The following is a 23,575-nucleotide window of genomic DNA, read 5'->3' as shown; positions in this document are numbered from 1 at the left end:
GTAAACGGTCAAGATTTCTTCAAGTTACAGATAGATTATTGTTCCAAGAGACAGCATGAACCAAAACAATTTCTTCCTTATGCATGGATAATTTAAGCATGTCTAAGATCAAAAGGTAAGGCAAGTTAAAGTTCCCCGTCCATACAGTACCGTGCCATGGAGGCACATTTAGGGTAGGGCTCTACACACACTCGATCTCGTCCATTTTGGAGGTGATGTGATCGGCACCACGTTCCGGCCGCCTTTATACCCAGGGTTGCCCCCAGGTACTCATTGATTTGAGGCTGGGTGAGCACCAGAGCCTTGCGTGTGTTTCCTAACTACAGTGATGACCGAACCTGTTGTTGAAACCTTGTGATTACGCTAATGGCCGTACAGTTTCACGCATTGCAGTGAAATAGGTATTTCAGTATCTAGGTATCTGATTTTTATTTACGCTGGTGTACAGCTTGTCATAGGCGCTTGACAGAGTTCGCCTCATCTATGGCTGAGATAAAGGAAGTGTCGAGTCTCACCAATATACCGATATTACAATTCCAGACTCTACTTTAAATTTTATTTTCGTCTTGTTATTGTGTTGTGTGAAAAGAAGCATAGTTGCTTGCGAAGTCTAAACAAAATATGCGCTGTTTTGTTTCTCATGATTGTCACAAGAATAATCCAAAGACCGTCAGGTGGAAAATTAACTAAAGTTGGATAACAAAGTTCTTCCAGAGGCGCTGTCCAAAGTTGGTCCTGGAAGAAAAACGAGTTGCCGTCTGTTCCCGGAGCTGATTAACACGCAATTTAGGATTGAGGGTGGGAAGAAGGGGAGGCAAGTGGCCGGAGGAAACAGTTGCCAGATTTCACTTTGTTCCTCCCCCTTTCCTCGCTCCATATAGTTCGGTGATGAATATTGAGCAACTATGACTATTCTAAACCTAACAGAAGAAGGAACTTATCTAAGATAGGGGGACAGAAAGTAACGATAGGAAAAAAAAGAGAGAAAGTTCCAAGTCAATCCCATGAATCATTCAGGAGTAAAAGTTTTCGCAACGACCTGAAAGTTTTACGAGTCCCACCTAGCCCACCCCTCCGTTTTATTCTCCACTTTCCTAACTCGCGGAAATTGCTTCCTGTTTTCGGTTTGTATTTCGCGGACTCTTTGCTGTTTTTGAATACTGCCAATCCGGATGGCCGTCTGGTTCAACAATATTGCATCAGTGAACGTCGGATGCATCTTTTGTATTCTATGAAGTTTACCCCATATAAAATTTTTCCGGGGCACCGAAAGAATTAAGGTGTTGAATCCGTATCGTGAGGACGGCAGGGGAGCTACTTGCATAGAAGCAAAGGGGCTCCTGTTAAGAATGACAAAGGATCCTCGGCTCAGCTCCAGGTTCGCCCGTGCATGGACGTAGATAGAAAATTCTTCGTGGGTTCACCTTACCCGATAATCAAATGAGGGAGTATTTCCTGATACTTCGAGAATCGATCTAGTTTTGGTTTAGTCTTTAGTATATTGTTCACGTTTTCTCTTTACAGCTTAACACTAAACCTTAGGAATGCATAGAGGTTGGTGCGACTTTGTAATTAGCAACATTTTTCTCGTCTTATAGCCTAATTTTATTGAAAATGTCTTCACTATTGCCATCGGGATAAAGTTTTGAGGCAATACAAAGTTTCCATTCACCCCTCCACGCTCTTCGCAGAACCAACTCACTGTCTAAAACCGGACTTATCTGCCCCTTTCGATGCTCACCTCGTACCTACTTCTTTCAGAACCACTCATTGATCATTATTCTAGCTGCGGAATTTCTGAGCCTCGCAAGGCATAGCTTCCTTGTGGCTATGGGCTTTGCTAGGAAAACTTTGGTTCTTTCTGCCCAGTCAAACATGTCCCTATAATACACATGTAAATCGGTTACGTAATTAAGCTACTGAATCGATGTTCACAACGTGCAATGGCCTATCTACTGCAGCCTTTACATAATAACCTAGAAACCAAAGGGTCATTCCACAAAAAGTGAGCTTAGATGTTCCTACCGCAACAGTGCATAAAACGATTATCTCTCCATAAATACATCCTGAATACAGTAATGAAGCATATCATGTACGTAGTACTAACAGTCAGCAGTCTTTACAAAAGTAATTTTTACCTTCCCATCTTTTCATGGAACACATACCTCGCATACCAGCGAACTATCTCTGCCCCCCCCCCCACACACACACACTTGTAGTCTTAAACACTCCAGGAAAACTACTGTAAGGCATATCTGCAGGTCATTTTATGCGCTGGTGGTAGACTTACTACCTGATAGAAAACTTTTGTTCTCGACACGTAGAGATGGAGATTTTGGCGATATCACTGCAGGTACTGAAAGGTGCCGTGAGTTTTATTGAAAGTCCTCTTTTATCTATAGATATGCTAATCGGGAGTAGACCTACGGTTTCAAATTGGATCCACCGAGAATCGAACTCTGACCGCTCGATTACAAGGCGGCGACGTTACACTATGCCATCTGGCTGGCCATTCGTGAATGAAGTTCGCCTGATTTGGGCTATGTGGGTTATCGAATCGTCCAAGTTATAGCACATTTCTTTCATGCCTCCTAGAGATTGAGCAGCCAACAGGTGGGGGCTTTGGCACGTTGACCTTTGCGCTGGAAGACGTAGAACAGGAGACTAATGACAAAGAGGCACGTAAAACTGAAAAGGTCGTATTAGTTATTTACTTCAAGTTAACGTAGTTGCATTTTTCTTTTAAGTACACTATTCTTCTACATGAATGTGAATTTTTAATAAGCACCGAGTGAATAAAGGTTGGTCTGTGACCACTCCATATTGATAAGAAAGAAAGAAGCCATACATCAGATGCTAAAGACATCTTTAATGTCTTCAATTATCGTGACTGAAAACAGAAATATTCCATTTAACAACACATGCACAATTTTTGATTTAGAATGTAACACACTATCCTTTACAGAACGTACCTAAAATTTTATCAGGCATGTTTAGGCAGTACAGAAGAACCGACCTCCGTGACGATGTGGTTATCACGGCGTACCACGAAGCCAGGGATTCCGGGTTCGAATACCTGTCTTGGCATGGGTGTTCTTTGTGAGTGTCCCTTCATCAATTTCATACCATCACTCATCCCCATCGTTTCCATTTTCCAAAAGTGGCAGAAATGGACAAAATCACAGTACAGAATTTTACAAATAAGATGTGTAAATTATAGTCTATATTTATAGTCTATATTGTGTAATAAACACGCCAATAAAATGTTTGCAAAGAAAATGCAGTGTGAATTAACGCAAAGTATTACAGGAAGTTTACGTGAGACAACCCATTTTTTTAATAAATTTAATTTACAATAAAATATGCTTTCTTACCCTTATGTTATAGAGCAAATATTCAATTTTCAAATGATTATTATATCTGTGCCAATAATTCACCACATTCTTGAACGGTGTACTTGGGCAGAATACCTTGCCAATTGCTGCTATGGTTTTAAATTGCTGAAAACATTAAGTTTATCTTCGTTATATATATATATATATATATATATATATATATATATATATATATATATATTACTAAAACAAGCAGAACAATGTTATCAGTACTCAAGTAACGAAAATATATATTTCGAATTTACGAAATTGTGACGAAATTCCTCATGGACAGAGGAGACTGTCGCAGAAAAGCAAGCAATTTAGTTATTCTGTTTCGCACGTATTCTATTTTCAATACTGCATACTGCAAATGGGATTACACAGAACATAATATATATGCATGTGGGATAACGTCATAGAAGTGTAATATTTACCTAACTTGAAAGCTCATGTCTAGCTCTGATTCGACAGGGCAGGGTGTAGTTGTAAATCGGGAGTTCGTTTTTTATGAACGAAGATATGGCTGGAAGTTTGTGTATAGATACGGGACTAACCCATCTCGTGCAAATAACAAAGATATTTCCGTGGTGAATGTGTAATATATCATTTTGTATCAATTTATATTATCCCTTATACAATTAGTGATAATCATAATCACATGCTTACGTGATACGTTGTAATTGTGGCATATACATACGTACATTATAAAAGGTATGGCTGTATGAAAAGGACTTTATCACGCCACTTTATAGACTGTTGGTTGGACCTTAGCAATTTGATATCTCAGTTCATCAACTTTGCCGCGGGTTGGTTGATTTAAGTCTATCGCTTTTCATGGATTCGCTCCTGTGTGTAACTTACAGAGATTTCTTACGGTGCTAAAGAACACTCATGTTGGCATATTTACCCTTTGGCTATGCAACGAAACACTGCGAACATTCTGTTGTTGATCAGGAACATGAAAGGAGTTTCCTTATGTTAAGAGGGAAATACCACTGCAGGAGAAGTTTTGCTTCCATAAACAATTGCACTCATGAACCACAATGTTGCTTAGCAACTCTTGATAATGTAGTGTTAGGTTGCATAGTTCCAGGGTAAACCTGGAGCTCTAAGTCCTGGAAAACTACAATGTAACATCAACGAAATTAACTTTATTCAGAAACGTTTTTTACAAATTTTCTATTCGCTTACATGAATTGCTTGCGTATCTGATTCCAATTTTTAGTATAATGAATTGATCTTCATATTTTCTTTTCTGTTATCTTTTTATTTATACAAACACAGAGAGAGAGAGCTAGAGAGACGAGGAGATAGAAACAGGACAAGATATATATACGCGTATATAGACACATAGGGTGTCCAAAAAGTCACGCAACCGAGATTTTGAACGTATGTACAATTCTACATGATTGATTGATTGAGTTAGTGTTTTAAGTCCACTTTATTGCACAGTAAGGCTAATCGGGACTGGACCTACAGTTTAAAGTCGGATCCGAACCACTATGTACGTCCACCGGGTATCGAACCCGGGACCCCTTGATTACAAGGCGGCGACGCTACCATTGCGCCACCGGGGAGGTGTACCATTGCACAAAAAGAAAGGATATCAAATTGATCATACAAAAAATAAGTATAGGTTAGTTTTTTGTACGATAAATGTCAACTCTTTTTTTATTTCATCTTGGCGTTCATTGAATGACAGCCAGATGTCGGGAACGCCTGGTACTTCCTTCTGACATGACTAATGCTGCCGGTACACCTGGAATTTCATGACAAGACTGTTGCCAACCTCTGTGATGGAGTGGTTAGGTCCAGCTCGCTACAACGCCAGGGGATTTCGGATTTGAATCCCGGCCTGCGCATAGGTGCTCCATTATGAATTTCATCACTGACCCTTATCGTTGCGATTGCCAAAAGTATCAGAAACAAAAATCAGATCAAGACAGGACTGTTGTTTTTCGTTGTTCTTATTTTTTTAATTATTTTTGTCACTTCATCCTCACCGTCGCAATTATTCGAAACAGATTAACAGCGTAGTAAAAACACAAACGGCAACAAAAAGGCACACATAGAAAGAATGAGGAGAAGGAATAGAAAAACTTTTCATTAAATCCGAGTAAGGAAGATATTTGGTTGATAAATTAAGTTCCCTTTTCGATTTAATGAATGTTACAAGCTCTCTGCAGTAAAATAAATTAAAATAACAAGGACAGAGTGCAAAGAAAGGAAAAGGTACTGAGAGAGAGAGAGAAAGGAGGTGAACGAATGAAACCAATTAAGAATTCTCCTCTTCCCTCCTTGTTTCCTCGTTTACCTTTCCTTCTGTTTGTTCACCTAACAATAGATTTCCTCGATCCAGAGACGTAGAAATAGACTCTCGTTTTTCCCCCTTTGATTTCGGGTAATTCATTCATCGCAGACCGACGAGACTCCCTGGCTACATGGCCAAGAGGGTGAACCGAATTGTTTGCTTTGGAAATACAGGAGCGGTTAAGGGGGACATTTGTATTTCATGCTGGATTGATTTCTCGAAAGGAAACTTGTCTTTTATTGGCCCCCTTCTTTCTCTTTTCACAAACTCCTTGCGATTCTCCGTTTCGTCAAAGCTCCTCCTCTCCCCTCCCTCCACCCACCTCCTTGAGCAAACGTGTGTGCCTTCTAACTTCTGGTTTTTTGTCCGAGGCCTTTCGAAAACGTTTTCAGAAACAACTTTTTTAACAGAATTTGAAACTAAAGGGAAAACCGACAGGGGAAGAAACTAGCAAATGGCTGGAAATCTAAAAGTTCTGACAACGTTACGTCGAAAGGACGGAAGTTTTTGTTTTGCCACACACTGAAAGAGTGTTGGTTCAGAGTTTGTTTCCAGTTAACACATGCCATGTGCACATGATCTCTATATGCATTGTGGTGTTTCAATGAAATCACAATCACAAACTAAGTACAATAAATGAAATTCCAATAGCCAAGTTCTTACGTGTAACATAACAGTTTGGAGGTTGCTTCTAGAGCCAAAGACACAATCCCTCATAACAGTCCCACAAGTCTATAACCTGTTAAATAAGTTTAGTAATAATTTGAATTACTTTAACAAATCAATTCCATATTTTGAAAAGATTATCTCGGGCTATCGACCTGGTGAGTTGCGGAATGGATTCCATGCTTTCGAGAGCTAACGTCACTCTCATCTTCAGGGTGCAAGTGAGAGTGAGATGAGAGTGACGTTAGCTCTCGAAAGCATGGGATTCTTTCCACAACTCACGTGGTCGATAGCCAGAGAGAATGTTCTCGTCAATCGTCGCCAGAACTTTCATTGTTCTAATTTTCATTGTTTTTGAATCAACTTGTTTTATTGTCGAGTGTTTTTTACTTGTTAAAAATAAGGTATAGAGATCTATATAGATGGATATGTATTAATATATAACGAACGTTATTAGCTCTGTAAAATTTTTCTGAATATTCAACCAAACATCTTGATGATTGTTAAGGAAATTACAACTAGAGAGATGTAACATCCAATTCGATAAGGATATTCATGATTTCAGTAACAGGCAAGAAAATTCGCATGTCGTAACTTCCCATTCGAGAATGGTCTGTATTGTCACATATCCAGTGAAACAGGCGTAATTATCTAGAATTTGGAATACATGATATATCTTCCAAAACGAGAGGACTTTTCTAAATGTATCTAGGAGATAGATCAAAATTCCAGCATCATCTCAAAAGTGAGATTGAATTCTATTCTACTCACCCGTGTCAACTTCTTCTAAGCTGTTAATTGAAGGCCTCGGGTGTAAAACATGGTAAGTGACATTTTGGTCATTTTTGAGTTACAAAGTAAAATGTTCCATCCTTAAATTTTCGAGTGAAATTGCCATGTCATACAATTTGCATTGGACTCAGTGAAGCCTTCTGAAATCGGTAAACGCAACATGAAAACAATTTAGTTACAGTGTAGAGAAATTTCCAAAATGTCACTTACCATGTTTTACACCCGAGCCCTTCAATTTACGTTTCCTAATTTCAGAAGGGGAGGTTAGTCACTGAAATGGCTTGATTTGATGTTCTTATTTAGCGTCACTTCTCTGCCACTTTGGTTAATCGCGACGATGAGGATGAGTTACGATATGATGAAATTGATGATGGAACACTTACAAAGAATATCCACAAACGAACTGTGCTAGCCACGGAGATCGGAAAGCTGAAATGACCATAGAATATTTCTTCCAATACAGCGATAATTTATTTTATGGAGAAAGATGTGAAATGTGTGTTAGCGACTACGAAATATAGAACGACGTAAAATGTTCCATAGTTTCTTCACATGTCAACCACAGAGTATGATTGAAATGCAGACCTCCATTAAGTTGATGTGTTCCCATTAGTAATTCTGCTGATAAGGGAACAAGTATTTAGCAAATGAGATTTCAGAATCCGTGGAACTGCGAACTGCTTTTCTCGCCACCCCGCTTTCTACCTTAATGATAAGTTCTTTCTCTTTTACGCCGAGGAGAATCGATGAAGACAAAAACCAGCGTTGTCACTCTGCTTGTCTGGCGGAGGCTTTCTTGCCGAAGTCTGCTCCGGATATTGCAAGGCGAGCGCCATCTGGCAACGTGGCCCCCTGCAAGGACGCAGACGGCGGTCACTCGCGTGATAAACGTTAGGGTCACGTGACACCCACCTGTGATGATCTCCTGTTCTGGGGGAGTCACGAAGAGGGACGCAGGAAGAGAGACGAGGGAAGGGAGCTTTCGTGACTTCGGTCTGGACGATATAATGCCACGCCACCCGAGAACATCGGCTTCATTTATTTCTGTTCCGCTCGCATTCATTTTACATCCACTCGGACACTCGACGCAACTTCCCTCGAAGGAATTGTCACGCAGCTCTATATTGTTTTTTTATGCGTAGACAATAGAAACGATGGTAACACGACTAAGCCTTCTTTCCATGTCGGAAGAACACTACATAAGTCGACCAAGGCAGTCTACAGGGTGACGCATAAGTCAGGTGACCCATGGAACTATCGACGGAATGAGGAAATACGTGTAATGATCGAAATGGTTCACAGATAGTGATATTTCGTGATCACTGATAGGTTGGGGTTGCCTTGCATTTTCGCTTTGTGAGGAATGGTTTAGGAGATGGTGTACAACTGACAAACGTAACGTGATTGTGACCGTTTTTGGAAACTGAATTTTGCGACACCTTGTATATTTTAGTAAACAACACTTAGCAACGTTACGTTTCAACCCTCAACAAAAGTTTGGTCTCAAGTGTGAGGAAAACCCTGATAGAGGGTTGAAAGGTAACGTTGATTTCTGTTTTATACTGACATATAACTATGTAATGTTTTTTTCCGAAAAGATACAAATAGAAAGTACCACCTCTTTTGAGCCTCCGTCAATCAGAAAAACGCGGTTGAGTCTTCCGCGTTCTGATCGGAGAATAGACAAGCTATTGCGAAGCCAAATAGTTTCAGGCGCGAATCCACGGGAAGGGCGATAGGGACGATCGTCTATCCCTACTGGCATGTTTCAAAAATACATTACTACACTCAAATGTTCTTTTATGAACAACTAGCTGATTACCCGGCGTTGCCCGGGTGTTTAATCAATTCTTACTATAGCGTAAAATGTAACTAATTTTATATACAGGTATTTAAAAGTATACGTACAGTATACAAATTATAAAGTAATATCTTTTACATATTCACTATAATATAAATTTAACAACAATTTAGGAACAACATTTTTAGTCCAACCATCAATAGCAAGAATAAATAAATTGAACGGCATTGGGAGTGTCGCTATTCATCTTAGCGACCCGGAAAACTATGGATTCCACACTAATATCGGTCGTTTTTTATTATTTCTACATGTCACCCTCTTTCGACCCCACCGCTAGAGGTGCCAGAGGTGTCTTGGAGCTGAACGGCATTGAGAGTGTCACTATTCATCTTGGCGACCCAGAAAAAAAATGGAATCCACACTAATATCGGTCGTTTCACATGTCACCCCTTCCCACCCCACCCCTGGGGGAGCCAGAGATGTCTTTGGGTTGAACTACATTGAGAGTGTCACTATTCATCTTAGCGACCCCGAAAACTATGGATTGCACAATAATATCGGACGTTTTACATGTCAGTCCCTTACAGCTCCACTCGCAGGGGTGCCAGGGGTGTCTTGGAGTTGAACGGCATTGGGAGTGTCACTATTCATCTTAGCAACCCCGAAAACTATTTATTCCACACTAATATCGGTCGTTTTCGATTATTTTTACATGTCACCCCCTCCCACCCATACCCTTAGCGGTGCCAGGGGTGTTTGCCCCCACAGTATTTCTTTCGAGATTGTAAGTGATACGTGTTCCAAGTTTGGTTGAAATCGCTCCAGGCGTTCGAGAGTTATGCCGGAACAAACATGCACACATACATACGTCCATTTTTATATATTAGATTTTAACAGGTTGGAGTTTTTAAAGTTTGATTTAAGACCACTACATGCTCTTGATAGACTGTTTGGAATTTGATCTACAGTTAAAATTTGGATCCGAACCACTGTACAATATGCGTCAAAAGGGGATCAAATCCAAGACCCCTTGATTACAAGGCGACAACGTTACCATTACAACATCGGGTTATTATTGTATGTCGTTTTCATAATTGATGACTAAAAGTGGTAAACGTTGTAAGTGCCAAAAGCGAAAGTGTTGGGAAATCGCATCCTTCCGCACACCAGCCCATAAGAACGTGCACACTACCTCTATACACGCCCTTTGAACTACCTAGAGGGCTACCAGCCACATTTCACGTTTACCACATTATAAAGCATGGCACATTTCACAGTTTAACGTGGTAAACGCTGTTTGAATTATTGTGGCACTTACAGCGTTTACCAATTTTAGTCTTCAATTATTCCCATTGCCAAGGGAAACTGAATGATCGGATATGAAGAGTAAAGTGAATAAGCAAAGAAAATTAAATTCTATTCTCCAAAGTTGGGGGGGGGGGGGTGGGTAAAGGCGGCCAGGGGCGTGGTGCTGATCACATCACCCTCACCTTCGACCGTGATCAAGAAAGTGTGGAGTCCTAACCCCACACCCCCTATACGCCTTCATGGCGTGTGCATAGCACAGAGGAGCACTTTACCTTTTTTTTCTTTTAAGGGACTTCGGATTCGATCTCTTATTTGAGGCAAGATGTACAGTGGTTGGGATCCAAATTTAAGCTGTAGGTCCAGTTATGATTAGCCTATCATGAGCATAAATCGCTTAAATGAAACTTTATAAAATATTCTCCATATTTTTAAACTTTGTGATAAAAAACTAAATATGCTGACCAAGGCAGTAATTTATTTTATTAAAAACATAAACTAAAAACTAATAAAATTAAAAACTAATAAAATAAATTACTGCCTTGGTCAGCATATTTAGTTTTTCATAATCATGGAAACAAGGCTTAATGGTGTTATAATTTGTGATAAAATACAGAACATTTGAGTCTTCAAAAATTTTAGGATTGATAGTGTATCCAAAAACCTTGCAGTTGGGAGGGGCGATCACCCCTATCGCTCTCCCCGTGGATCCGCGCAAGTGTAGGTTACAATTGCTAGAAGCGGAGTGTAGATGTCACTAGAGCAGTCGAAGCTATTTCCCGCGGGAAGCAAAATGAATCCGCCCAGCAGAAATGAATAGGTCCTTGAGAGAGTGCGCGTACCGTTGCGGCGGAAATCCCCTGCGAGCGTAAAGACGGTGAACAGCTTAATTCTAGTGGTTTCGGAATATATAAATATTATTTGAAATGTCACATTTGCGTAAATAAGCTTCTTTTCTTTCTTCGATTACACTGCGATAGCGACAAAACAGTCTGAAGTCAAAATTGCAGTTCGTCGAAGCTGCCTCAGCGCATGCGCTGCTTCACCAGCAGAAATTGTTTGGCGCGACTTCCCATTTCATTTTCCTCTACAGAAGACGCTCTATTTAGACTTTCCGCCACTCTAAGCCCTATTGAATACTCGTTACTGTGAACACAAGCGGAGAATGTGACATGGTTGTCCCTTATAGCCCTTCAATTCCCTTTCAAAGGGCTGTGTGAAGAATTGCCAACAGGGTTCGACGCTATTCGCTTCTTTCCCTTTAACAGGAACATTTCTGCTACACGCGTTCCTACTTGAAGACCGTTCTAGAACTTAGGCATGAGCAAGGTGAATATAGTACAGTCACTGGTAAGAGTGTGTTGCAATTCTGAATTATAGCGTTATAAAAATGTAATTCTTCAATGTGAATCAACCCAATCCTTTCAGATACGGAACTCATTTTCCATTAAGACTTTTAAGGAAAAGGAGGAACCCACGAAGTAGTTCCAAATTCACCCCCATACATTCAGGGGTATGCGCTTAGTGCCTTGATGCCTTACAAATAAAGTAGGGCGTCATACCCTGGGACTTTTACGGTTCTTCTGTTTTCTTTACATTTTTATTCTATAATAAAGGAACAACAAAAATAATGAAATGTGCATAGTGCAAAAGATAGCCGCACCCCGTGGCGGAGTGGTTAGCACATCGCGCTACGACGCCAGGGTTTCCGGGTTCGAATCCTGGCCTGGGCATGGATGTTTGTGAGTGTCCATTCATCAATTTCATCATATCATCACTCATTCCCATTTTCGCAAATTAGCCAAAAGTGGCACAAAAAAGCGAAGTAAAATAAAGCAAGTCAATCATAAAGTGGACATTCACGGTGCAATACATGAGATCATATACTATACTATACTATGCATATACTCCATCCGATATTCGGGTAACCAGAACAATATATTGACTATTGTTAGTAGTTGAATTTATGATGGGTAAGAGAAGTACGAAATTAGGGCATATCAGAAAGTTGGAAGGTGATCTAGGCAGAATGTGAGGAAGAATTGAGGACTAAAAGTGGTAAACGTTGTAAGTGCCAAAAGCGAAAGTGTTGGAAAATCGCACCGTTCCGCACATCAGCCCATAAGAACATTCACAATAGTGACCTCTATACACACCCTTTGAACTACTTAGAGGGTTACCAGCCACTTTTCACGTTTACCACATTATAAAGCATGGCACATTTCACAATTTAACGTGGAAAACGGTGTTTGAATTATTGTGGCACTTACAGCGTTTACCAATTTTAGTCTTCAATTGTCATATCCCACAACGACACCTCATAATAATGCAACGAAAAACTGTTTCGTACTTATTGCTATACTGATAATATCAGCAGAGTTAACGAGTGTAGAATAGAACGAATCAATCGTAGAGTGTGCAGACACCAGAACGGCACGCTGAAGTCTCGTGCTTTGCATGTATCACGGAATTGTTCAGGCCTTTGTCAGTGCTTGTTTGTTTCTACTGGCACAGTGATCATGAGACTCACGCATGGAATCTTTAAATGCAAGAATATGTGACGGTGTGTCATGGGAAGTTGAAATAGCAGCCGACAGAATCTGACAGAAACATTATGCATGTTGTCTGTTGGCTGCCGCGCTGGAATAGTACCTTACATGATATTGTAAGGGAGCAACGTGCATCCCGTAGGCTGTGCGTAATAATATGTTTAAAATGCAAAATACAGTGAACTTTTGAAATTTATAGAATTGAGTATGCTGGTTTAAGTTGTACGTACAATGAAAATAATTAAAGATAATAATGATAGAACTTCTGTGTTTCCAATATGTACTTATCTTATTTTACTGAGACAGAGACAGCTGAAAGAGAGCCTTATTACATGGATCGAGAGATAGATCTTAATTTCCTTATTGACAGGAGAGGAGAATTGGATGTTCTCTTATCTTGTTCCTTTTTTAAACAAAAGCGTCATTAATGAAATCTAGGCTTTCTTGTAGAAGCAAAGAAGATATTCCATTAATGCCGAAGAGCAAATGCTTGCTCTGTCAATATTCAATACAGAAGTCCAATGATTGTGTCCTTCGAAGAGCTGTTTCCTTCCTTCCATTAATATCAAGTTGGTGGAAATGATTTCTAAAGATGAGTGATGCAGTCATGACTCAAATGAAATCTCCATAAAACTTTTAACAATCCTTGTGGGGACACATTGCACACACACCACTTTAAAGTTTGGATTCAGTCCTGCTATTTATTTTACGTTGATTTTCTGCCAATTTTTGCTAATCGCGACGATGGGGATGAATGGTGATGAGATGGACGAATGAACGATCACAAACACGTATGGACGAAACAACACATTCCTATAGAGGATTATCGTGGCTGGAGGTTTTGGAGCCAGAGCACCGACGGCCAGGGTGTACTACGTGAAAGAGAGGTTGACATTTGACTGTTTTTAGAAAGGGTCACCGCATTCACCGCCAATCAGATTAGCCTATGTGAACGTAAAGTGGTCTTAAATCGAAGAAAGGTTTTGATAGTTATGTGAATGTTCTCTTCTTACATGTATTATGAAGAATTATTTTCTTGCTTTACGGATTGTTATACAGTGTATTTAAATGCATGACCTTAATGCCGTTCCTTTTATTCCAGTGCTAACCTCGTACGAGTTGCGTGCCCCAGCGGAACACACGGCTCTCTGCGGCGACCTGGTGGTGTGGTACGACATCCCCCGCCCCCCGGACGCCAGCTCCACGACGGCGCCTCCCTCGGAGAACTCGACGGCGACGACGAACGACGACGAGGAGCGGGAAGGTAGTGCCGAGACGGAGGAGGACGACGAACCGGACGACGTCGAGGCGACGGTGGCGCTGCTCTACGGCGAAGGCGGCGACCTTGTCGCGTCGAGACGGGTCAGGGGACCCGGGAACGGCACCCTGGTGTTCCAGTGCGAGCTGGTGTCTCACGGTGGCCGGTACCGGTTCAGGATGGTGCACGAGGGGAGGACGGTGGCGGAGAGCGAGTACCTGGACGTGCGGTGGCCCGAGGTGACCGTCAACGTCACGGAGTTTCTCGAGACGTACCACGGGCCCATCCACGCGAGGATCGAGTTCGGGAAGACGGCGTGCTATCCCGTCGCGCTGCCGTTCCATCTCTGGGCGGAGCTCGTCTACTGCGGGAGGAACCTGTCTGACTGCGGCCACGGGTCGCCTCGGCCGCGCCTTCTCTACTCGCACGAGATCGTCAAGTTCTACAAGTTCGGCAGCGTCGACATGAAGCTGGACTGCTCCCTCTTCGGGCAGGCGGGCGCGTACCAGCTCCACCTCGTCTCCAACCTGAGCGACGCGAGGGTGGTCGCCTCCAGCCGCCCCATCAGGGTGGAGTGGAGCAACAAGTTCGTCTTCAACGTCCTGTCCGAAGGGAGCATCTTCCCCTGCGACACCCACATATCGGTGCTGTTCCAGTACCCGACGTGCATCCTGGAACGGGACAAGATCCGCGTGTACGGGAAGAAGAGGGCGGACGTCACCTCGGTGTACCCGCCCACGCAGACGGTGTACGTCGCCCAGAAGACGGTCATCAAGGGCAAGCACCGGCTGTTCTTCGACTGCGAGCTGTTCAGCGAGAAGTACATCGAGTACTGCTTCGTGTACGTCAGCACCGCGTCCACGGGAGCCGTGAACGACGTCAGGCAAGACTGCGTGCCCACGCTTCCTGTCAGCGGTGAGTAGAAAATATTCCTTATTTCAGTTCAGTCTGAAATGTGCACATGCACCTACGATCAAATTACGGAAGAAAGTTTGACTATAAAAACTGTATATAAATCGCCGCTTGAATACTACGTTGTCGTATCTTCAACTACACTAACTCTTTAGAAGAGCTGATTGAGGTTTGACGTGTGGCTGAAAAGTTTTGAGCCTAAAATGGATAGCTGGGCAAACCAAATTATATTTTTTATAATGTACCACTCTTCATTATCATGTCCCATGTTCATGTTTCTAACGTTTCTAGTCTTTTATTGCAGGGTCTTGAAGTGTAGAATGTTCAGTGGCTTGCCTGGCCATTTTCTGTGCTAGGCTCAAAACTTTCCAGTCACCCTGTCGTAGATTTTGAATACACTTACGATTTGCACAAACATTTTTATTAATGTTCAAAATTCACACGCTTCGGAACGTGACGCATTAACACGTACGGAGCCCAGTAACGTCATCAACTCATTCCCGACAAAAAGGGTGGAGATGGAGAAAACAGTATTCATCCGGCAAGTACGTTCATGTTTCTCTATTAATATTTCTCTCCTGAATGCCAGATTCATGATGATGGTTCTGCCACAGAAGAAACGTTTTATTTACTATTTTTGCTATTACTGTCCTTGAGTATCCAGTGGTCCAGTGCTCGTAGTCTCCTTGAGTGAGTGTAGTTTACTAAACTGCGCGTGTATTAAATCTACACACTTCACTGTATTTATCGAACACGTGTAACCTGTAAAAGTAATTAAAAACTCTTTCGTTTAGAGAGTGTACTTTCACCCGAACCTTGTGTGTAACAGAGTCTCATGCAACGACTGGTGTAAAAGTTAGTATTCAGGGCAAAGCTTTGCAGTGAGAGGGAGACGAAGCCTCACATATCGGTGTAGTGTTTACAGCAACTCGAATGAAACTCGTCTCTTGTTTCTTGTGCGTCTGGGGAAGAACGGTCTACTTCAATCTAAAGAAAACTACTGGAAATAGACTTATAGAGAATTTTACAAATCACGCGCTAGGAGTCCTTATAGAGCCTTCGTTACTAGCAAACTCCAAGATTGATTGACTGATTTGGTTTATTTTACTTCGCTTTTTTCTGCCACATTTGGCTAAGATGAGGATGAGTCATGATATGATAAATTGATGAAGGGACACTCACAAAGAACACCCACGCCCATGCCAGAATGGAACCCGGGACTCCTGACGTTGTGCTAACCACTCCGCCACGGAGGTCTTCCGAACCTCCAAGATACTCCGCGAGGAAGATTCTGCATTCGAGATAGAATCACAAACCTCCATGGTTCTTTCCCAGGTGTTCTCAATTTCCCCTACCGCTGGGAACATCCCATTACGTTGGCCATTACAGCATGCAGAATTGAAACCATTAATTTCTGAAATGCAACGCGACCAGATGCGACGTTCGCGAAGAAGGGGGTTTCCAAACAGAAAAGCTGTGCGAGTTTACAGGAGAAGGGGATGAGCGAACAGTGGTCAAACTCACCAAAAACATTCCCAGAAAGGCTAATGTAAAATTAACAGTGCATTCTGTTTCATGTGTGCGCACATTTCATAATTATTTTAGGATATTCCATGAGCTTTCGTAGCTTATTAGTTCTAATTTTGATGTTAATAGGTTTTATATTTGACTTATCTTTTCTGTCCCCTTTGACAAATTTTGATGATGAAAATGAATAATAACGGATGGAATGAATAACTTGCATTCACAAAGGTACGTCCAGGCGAAGGCTTGAAGCTGCGTTGTAACGAGACAGAACGGATCAGAACACATAAAATCAAGTCCCTCGAAATATCAGAATAGACTATTTCAGTTTTGCAGAGCCCTTACAATTATAAAGCATGAACTTTCAAAATAGTAATAAAATAATAATAATAATAAATAACGCATGGCGCGACAGCCCCCGTAAGGGCCTTGGCCTATCTCCCGACTGCCAGTCTCCCTCCCACAATCCTACCTAGAGGTGTGAAGATCTTCAACCAGTAATGGGATGACGTGGGGTCAGCTCGTCGAACCCTCAGCCCTTATAGGAGATATCCTAGACCGGGTTGCGCTACTCACTCGTAGCTCCCCAATTTCCTCACGATGGTGGGTTGCCACCGGTGCTATACACAGGCCGAGAACCCAGAGACTGAACCCAGGTTTACTCGAACCCATGCCGTTGCGCAGTCGGAGCCCAAAGCACAGCGCCTTAGACCGCTTGGCCAAGGAGGAGGACCTTGCAATATAGTATCACTCTTTTTAAGAGATAGTAGTCTTAATATATTAAAATGAGTTTTGCGTGATTCTGTCTTTTAAACGAGGCCATGTGCCTCCCAGATGACGTAATGGTAACGCCGTCTTGTAATCAAGGGGTCCGGCTTCGATACCTGGTGGTTCGGATCCCACTTTAAATTGTACGTCCAGCCCTAATTAAGCCTTTCTGTGCGTAAAATGGACTTAAGAACAAAACTCAAACAGAGCCCAAATCTACGTACTTATCCTTAACATATGTTCACTAAATGGTTCTCTACCTTTAAAATTAGGTATGTTTTTCATTTACCAGTTGAATGCCATCATAATTGTCACGCCTAAATTTCAAATTTGCTCTTGAAAATGGTAGGAATTGCAGGAGCGTGAAAAAGCCTTAATGCAACATCGAACCCGTCTTAAGTATGCTATTGAAGCAGGCCGCTGCCTCCACCGAGTGGTCTCCCTGGAATCTTCAATCTCGGCTCCTCCACCGCGCTGGCTGCAAGATTTGTGCAGCAGCCGCGCCAGTCGGCGTAATCCGCAAACAATCTGGAGAAGTTTAACCCGCGAAGCCAATCTGCCTGGCTGCGGTGCCGGGGTTCTTGAGCGATTCATGGCGAGCCCTGGGTGTGGAGAAAGGTTTGCGGGGAAGGGGACGCGGAAGGGGTTTTCCAGAGAGAGAGAGAAACGTACCCAGGTGCAGGGATAAACCGCACTCCATGTTTGTTCCGATTCGGAGTCTTCTGGAAAAACTCACGCAAGGATGCTCAAGTGGAGCAGGATGCTCGAGGGATTAATAATAGGATGCTACGAACAAGAGCTCGGATGGGAGACAAATTGGATCAAAGTGCACGGTGGTTTAACTTCTGATATTCTTGCATCTGCTCACAAACAGGTGATCGCTGTTACGCAAAGGGTTGGTTGATAATAGTAAGGTTTAGAGCACCGTAAGAATATGCTTCGCTGCATCTTTAAGACACTCCTTCGGCTGAAAATCTGTGCGAGGAATGGTCGTCTCCAGGCATTACAAAATGTCACCTTTTTTCCTCTCGGAAAATCTCAGTTACACCAGACGACATTGTGTACTGGAACCGCAATCAAGATGACCATTCTTTTTAATTCTATTATTTAACCATCCCATATGCCTATTTCTGTCAAAAAAGCTTTCGAAATTACTACTTGAATATTTTTTTGTTATTTAGCGTCGCTTTTATTCCACGTTTGGTTAATTTGTCACAACCAGGATGATTGATAATTTGATGACAAGGGTGAAGGAACATCTATGCCCAGGGTATTACGTTGTCCATTGCGCTAAAGAGGCCAGCGCCCAACAACATGATTCGAGATTTCGCATCCTATAGGATATTTTACCTATGCTTAACACCGCTTGTACACAGTCCACGACTTGAAGGGGCGTGCAGTAATTTCTCATTAATCCACTAGATCAAAATGCGTAGAGATTGACTGGCTTAGTTTTGTCAACCTCGTCGATACACATTACGCTTTTGTGAATTCAGCTGTCAGCGATGTGGGGTGTGAGATATGATATGGAAGTAGAGGAAATAAGTTTAGGCAGAATATTGATTTACATCTAAAAATAACGAATTCGACGGCTAGGTCATGTACAGAGAATGGATAAGGATAGAATGGCCAAAATAATATTTAAAGAAAATATATGAAAAGGGAAAAATTGTCAGATTATGATGCTCAAGATTGGATGAAGATTATTTGCCGACCCCGTGGCTGAGTGTTAGCACATCGCGCTACGACGCCAGGAGTCCCGGCTCCAATCTCGGCCTGGGCATGGATGTTTGTAAGTGTCCATTCATCAATTTCATCATATCATCACTTCTTCCCATCTTCGCAAATTAGCCAAAAGTGGCAGAAATGCGAAGAAAAATAAAGCAAGTCAATCAATGGGTGAATGTTTGATGCCGAAGAAAGGAGGTTCTAAACAAGTAAGATTGGAATTGAATTGACTGTTGGTGGAAGCTATACCGCATTTGGCCCAAGTTGTTGCTTTTCCCGCACTTATCTAACTTCGAGCTTTCAAGCAGAGACAACGCGGCGTTGCCGCTAGCTACCGTCTCCCCCTCTGTAAAGGAAAGCCACGCTACGAATGAGCTACGCAGGATTGCACGAATGTATGTAGAGTACACTCCCACGGTTATTGTGTAAAACGAACTACGAAGTGGCAACACCGCTGCTTCTCTGCTTCCCATTCGCTCCTCGCTATCAAGCAGACGACATTTTCCTCGTTTCTGATTTGCGCAGGAACTGTCAAGCGATCGCTGCTCGGGAAAGGTGACAGGTTAGGCCAAACGCCATTTAGGGCTCATAAAGAAGAGCGAAGATAAAGTGATAGAGAAAGTGTAGACTTTCGGAAAACCTATCTTGGTGTAAATATATGTAGTGGTTATCAAACGTAAAAAAAAACTTTCTGTTAAACTCGATTCAATTTATCCAAAAGGTGGCGCCTCTGAGAGGAGAAAAAGCTCTGTGATGCGGTCGCTAACCCTGATTGGATCTGCGAACCGCAAGAAATCTTCAGGATCCAAGGACTTCTCGGGAGGAAGAAAATCTCTTTACAAGACCGTCCTTTAAATTCTTATCAGAATTCCATTACTAAAGGCGGGCGTCCAGTCCCTCTTGCGTCCTTCTGGTCCTTTTCCTCGCTTCCACTCCTCTCCGCGTATTTCACCCGCTCTTTCGTCGAGCTCTCTGTGTTGCCTCTCAGTTGGCCTCGTGCCACGGACGCGGTTCTTTAAGACGTTGCCAAAGATTAAGATTTTCCATCGTACTCGAGATTTGAATCGCTGAATGTACTCGATAGAATTAAGCTAAGAGAGAGATTCCGTCTCTTTATCTTTCCGTAATAGATTTTCCAGTGTCTTGCTTTCTTTTCTTTCACTTCTTTCTCTCTTTCTCTTTCCAATGCGTATTTTTAACCCATGCTGATCACGGACAGAAGGGGAAAGGTTTGCCTCTCTGGTCACGTCAAGTTCTTTCTTTCTCTGTCGTGAAAAACCAAATGTCATCACAAACAGTTGATGTTTTTTTCTCTGCATTTAAACCTGTTATGAATATTGACCGAGCATATCAATCAGCACTACCAATCAGTTATATTTAGCAGCTATGGTTCTGTTCTCGTTCGAATTCCTGCGGCCAAATTGGGAAAGCCAGCTGACCCTGTGACGTTTCTCCAAACGTGTCACTCTATGTTCCTGATAGGTTGTTTTATGTTTACGTGATATAGTTAACAAATATAATCACAATTTAATGTAATATTACATCACACTTCCTCAAATCTAATTTTTCTGATACTTTGTGTAGCTTTATGTGCTTTTTATTATTTTACGTTAATGACCTTCCCGATGGCGTAGCGGTAACGCTGTTGCCTTGTAATCGTGAGATCCATGGTTTGATACCCGGTGTAAACACACAGTCCTTCGGATCTGACTATAAACTGTCGGTGCGGTCCCAGTGAACTTATTCGTTCTTAAAGTGAAAGTAAAACGAACTTTTGAGTTTGACTTATTTCACGTCCCTACAGTGAGGGTGTAATGCAGCATCGAACAGGACTCGGACCCATGTCTCCAGCATACCGGACCATAGCTCTTCCATAGGTTACTTGGTAGAGTAACGACACGGTATTCCAGAGATTCGCATTCGAGTCCTGGTCCGATAAAATCTCTACATGGGAAGGTACGTGAAAAGAAAAAAAAAGTGGCGGGTTTCGATCTAGTACGCCTCAACTAGCAAAATGTAACTAAGATAAATTTTTCATCTTTTGTACACGCTGTGAAAGCGTGACGACTAGGGTGTTGCAGTAAGAGCATTTCTCTCGAGCGTCAAATACTTCGCGCGGACGACGCAAGATAGCTACTCTCGAGCGAATAACACTCGAACAGGCAAAGCGGACGATATACACTCGACGCCCAGTAGTACAGTCTGTGTTAGTGGGCCCTCAAATATGAATCGTGAAGGGAAAGACGCAAGTGAAATTGAACTTATGTGAACATAATCACCATCTCCATGTTAATATGTAGCTTATTCTATCTTGTCAATACAGTGATGCGTGAAAATGAAAGAGATGATTGTGGGCTGAATCTGCCAGGACGGATATTTTACGATTATTGTGACATTAAAATGTTATTCCATTGGGAGTCTCGAACGATGGATTGATTGATTGAATTACATTTTTTGGGCACGTTGGCACATTAGGCCATTTTGAAACCTTCAATGCACACGGGGAAAATATCCCCTTATTTAAAATTCTTAAAAATTTAAAACAAGGGGTGTGAAAAGCCAGCCCCTTTGGAAAAACTAAAAGTGCAAGGTTGTAAGAGGACCTGCACAAGAAAAATACAACATACAGTAAAACCTCGTTAATCCGGACTAATGGGGGAATAAGTTGACAGGTTTAACGAATGTCCAAATTAACTGAAATAACCTAAAAGAACAGAAGAAAGTGCATTAAAACTCCGTTTATAGCAACAAAACACGTTTATTATGGTGTATTTAAAGAGCATAGGCCTAAATACGCTGTACAGTACAAAGTCTGCGGGAAACAGGATTTCATCAGCGGTTGACTGCCATTTCTTTGGGAAGTTCTCTTGTTGACTTCTAGCCACATTTAAAACCTTGCATTCTGCTTGGATTTCTTTTTTTGCCTTTGTCTGTCCGGATTAATTTAAGCGAAGTCCGGCTTGTCGGGGTCCGGATTAATTAGGTTTTACTGTATTAATAAGTCAGAATATACTAAAAGCTTGCTCACAGACAGTGGAAGAGGCCAGCGAGCGAAAGTGTTTCCTTGCAGTACTCTAGTGTTGACATTGTATGTTGACACATACATACCCACAAGAAATATGACATTCCCATGCTTTTAGAAAACCACTTTTCTCTCAAGCGGAGCATGTCACAACGAGCATAATGAATCGATAGCGGGTATAGCTCTTTGCTCTCACCTGTTCCTTCTCACATATCCTTCCTGTCGACGTGTCGCGACTCCTCTTTCTGTTCCCGCCATCAACATTCCGAGTCTCCGTCCACAAAGGCCTTGCTCATCGCTTTGAGGTAACTTTCATGACCTAATAAAGACGATTTTCAAGTCTTACGCAGGACACGCGGTGACCCAGTGAGAGCGGAAACTATCGAACGTGACGTGACGAATGATGAGAACAAGTTTGAGGAAGCGATCGCCCTTCCCTCTCTCCCCACTTTTCCTCCCCTTTACATCTTTCTGTCCAACTTCCGTGCCCTGTTCCACTTTATCTCCGCGACACTTACAAGCGCTCCAACGTCTTTAAAGGAAGTCTTAAAGATGATCTTCCCGAGAGAGGGTGTTTCCGGCAATGTTGCCAGCCTCAACAAATATCTATCACATAAATATTTTATGGCCTTGTGTTTGCCTTTTACAGACACGATAGTCATATGTTTTAACGATCAAACAGCAGTTTAAACATTCGAAGTTACAGCGTTTCATTCAAAGTATATTTTACACGTAGAGGTTAATTTGAATTAGAATATATTTAAAGTCCCGCCGACCTCCGTGACAGAGTAGTTAGCACAATGCGCTACGACCGAGTGTCGGGTTCGAATCTCGATCTGAGCATGGATGGTCTTTGTGAGTGTCCCTTCATCAATTTCATCAGTCATCCTCATCTCTGTGATTAACTAAAAGTGCCAGAAAAGCGAAGTGAAATAATAGATTGATTGAACTGGTGTTTTAAGTCCACTTTATGCACAGTAAGGCTAATCGGGACTGAACCTACAGTATAAAGTGGGATCCGAAGCACCATGTGCCTCCACCTGGTATCGAACCCGGGACACCTTGATTACAGTACAAGGCGACGCGAAGTGGAATAAACAAAACCATTCAATCAATCTCTTTAAAGACCTATTTGAACTATTTGCACGTTCCTCAGCTGCATATATCACGTCACCTTTCATTACAAGGCAATTGCTATCGGAGTTGGTATCTTTGAAATGTCGTTTACTTGTTCCATTAGGTTAGCCACGAAGGAAATGACAACGGAAGCGACAGGAAGCGTCCGTGGTCTTTGTTAAAGGTACTCTCCCACAATTTATCTGCGGTGATTGTATGAAACCAACGGAAAACAGCACATACGGCGACCTTCCCATTACGAGCGAGTTAAGTAACATGGATATGTATATTCACTTAGCAACGGAACAGAGTGAAGTGCTTGAACATTCGGTTGATGTACGCGTGTTAATATAAAGTGAAATGAACGCCGGATCCGTTATGAAAATGTTTATGTTTCATTTACTCCTCACAGATCAGCACACATGGTGTATGTACAGAACTTATAG

At 42.1% G+C, this 23,575-nt stretch overlaps 1 protein-coding gene across 1 annotated transcript in view; it reads left to right on the top strand.

Annotated features, from left to right (window-relative positions):
- Window positions 1–23,575, top strand: part of gogo (thrombospondin-1 like protein golden goal) — a 415,587-nt gene that overhangs the window by 291,445 nt on the left and 100,567 nt on the right. Inside the window, exon 4 of the mRNA XM_083119501.1 lies at window positions 13,904–14,974. Within this exon, the coding sequence (XP_082975627.1) occupies window positions 13,904–14,974 (1,071 nt within the window). The remainder of the gene's footprint in view (window positions 1–13,903; window positions 14,975–23,575) is intronic.

The sequence above is a fragment of the Lepisma saccharinum genome, chromosome 3, assembly GCF_977018435.1.
Source record: "Lepisma saccharinum chromosome 3, izLepSacc3.1, whole genome shotgun sequence".
Lineage (NCBI taxonomy): Eukaryota > Metazoa > Arthropoda > Insecta > Zygentoma > Lepismatidae > Lepisma > Lepisma saccharinum.
This window is presented reverse-complemented; position numbering and strand designations above follow the sequence as displayed.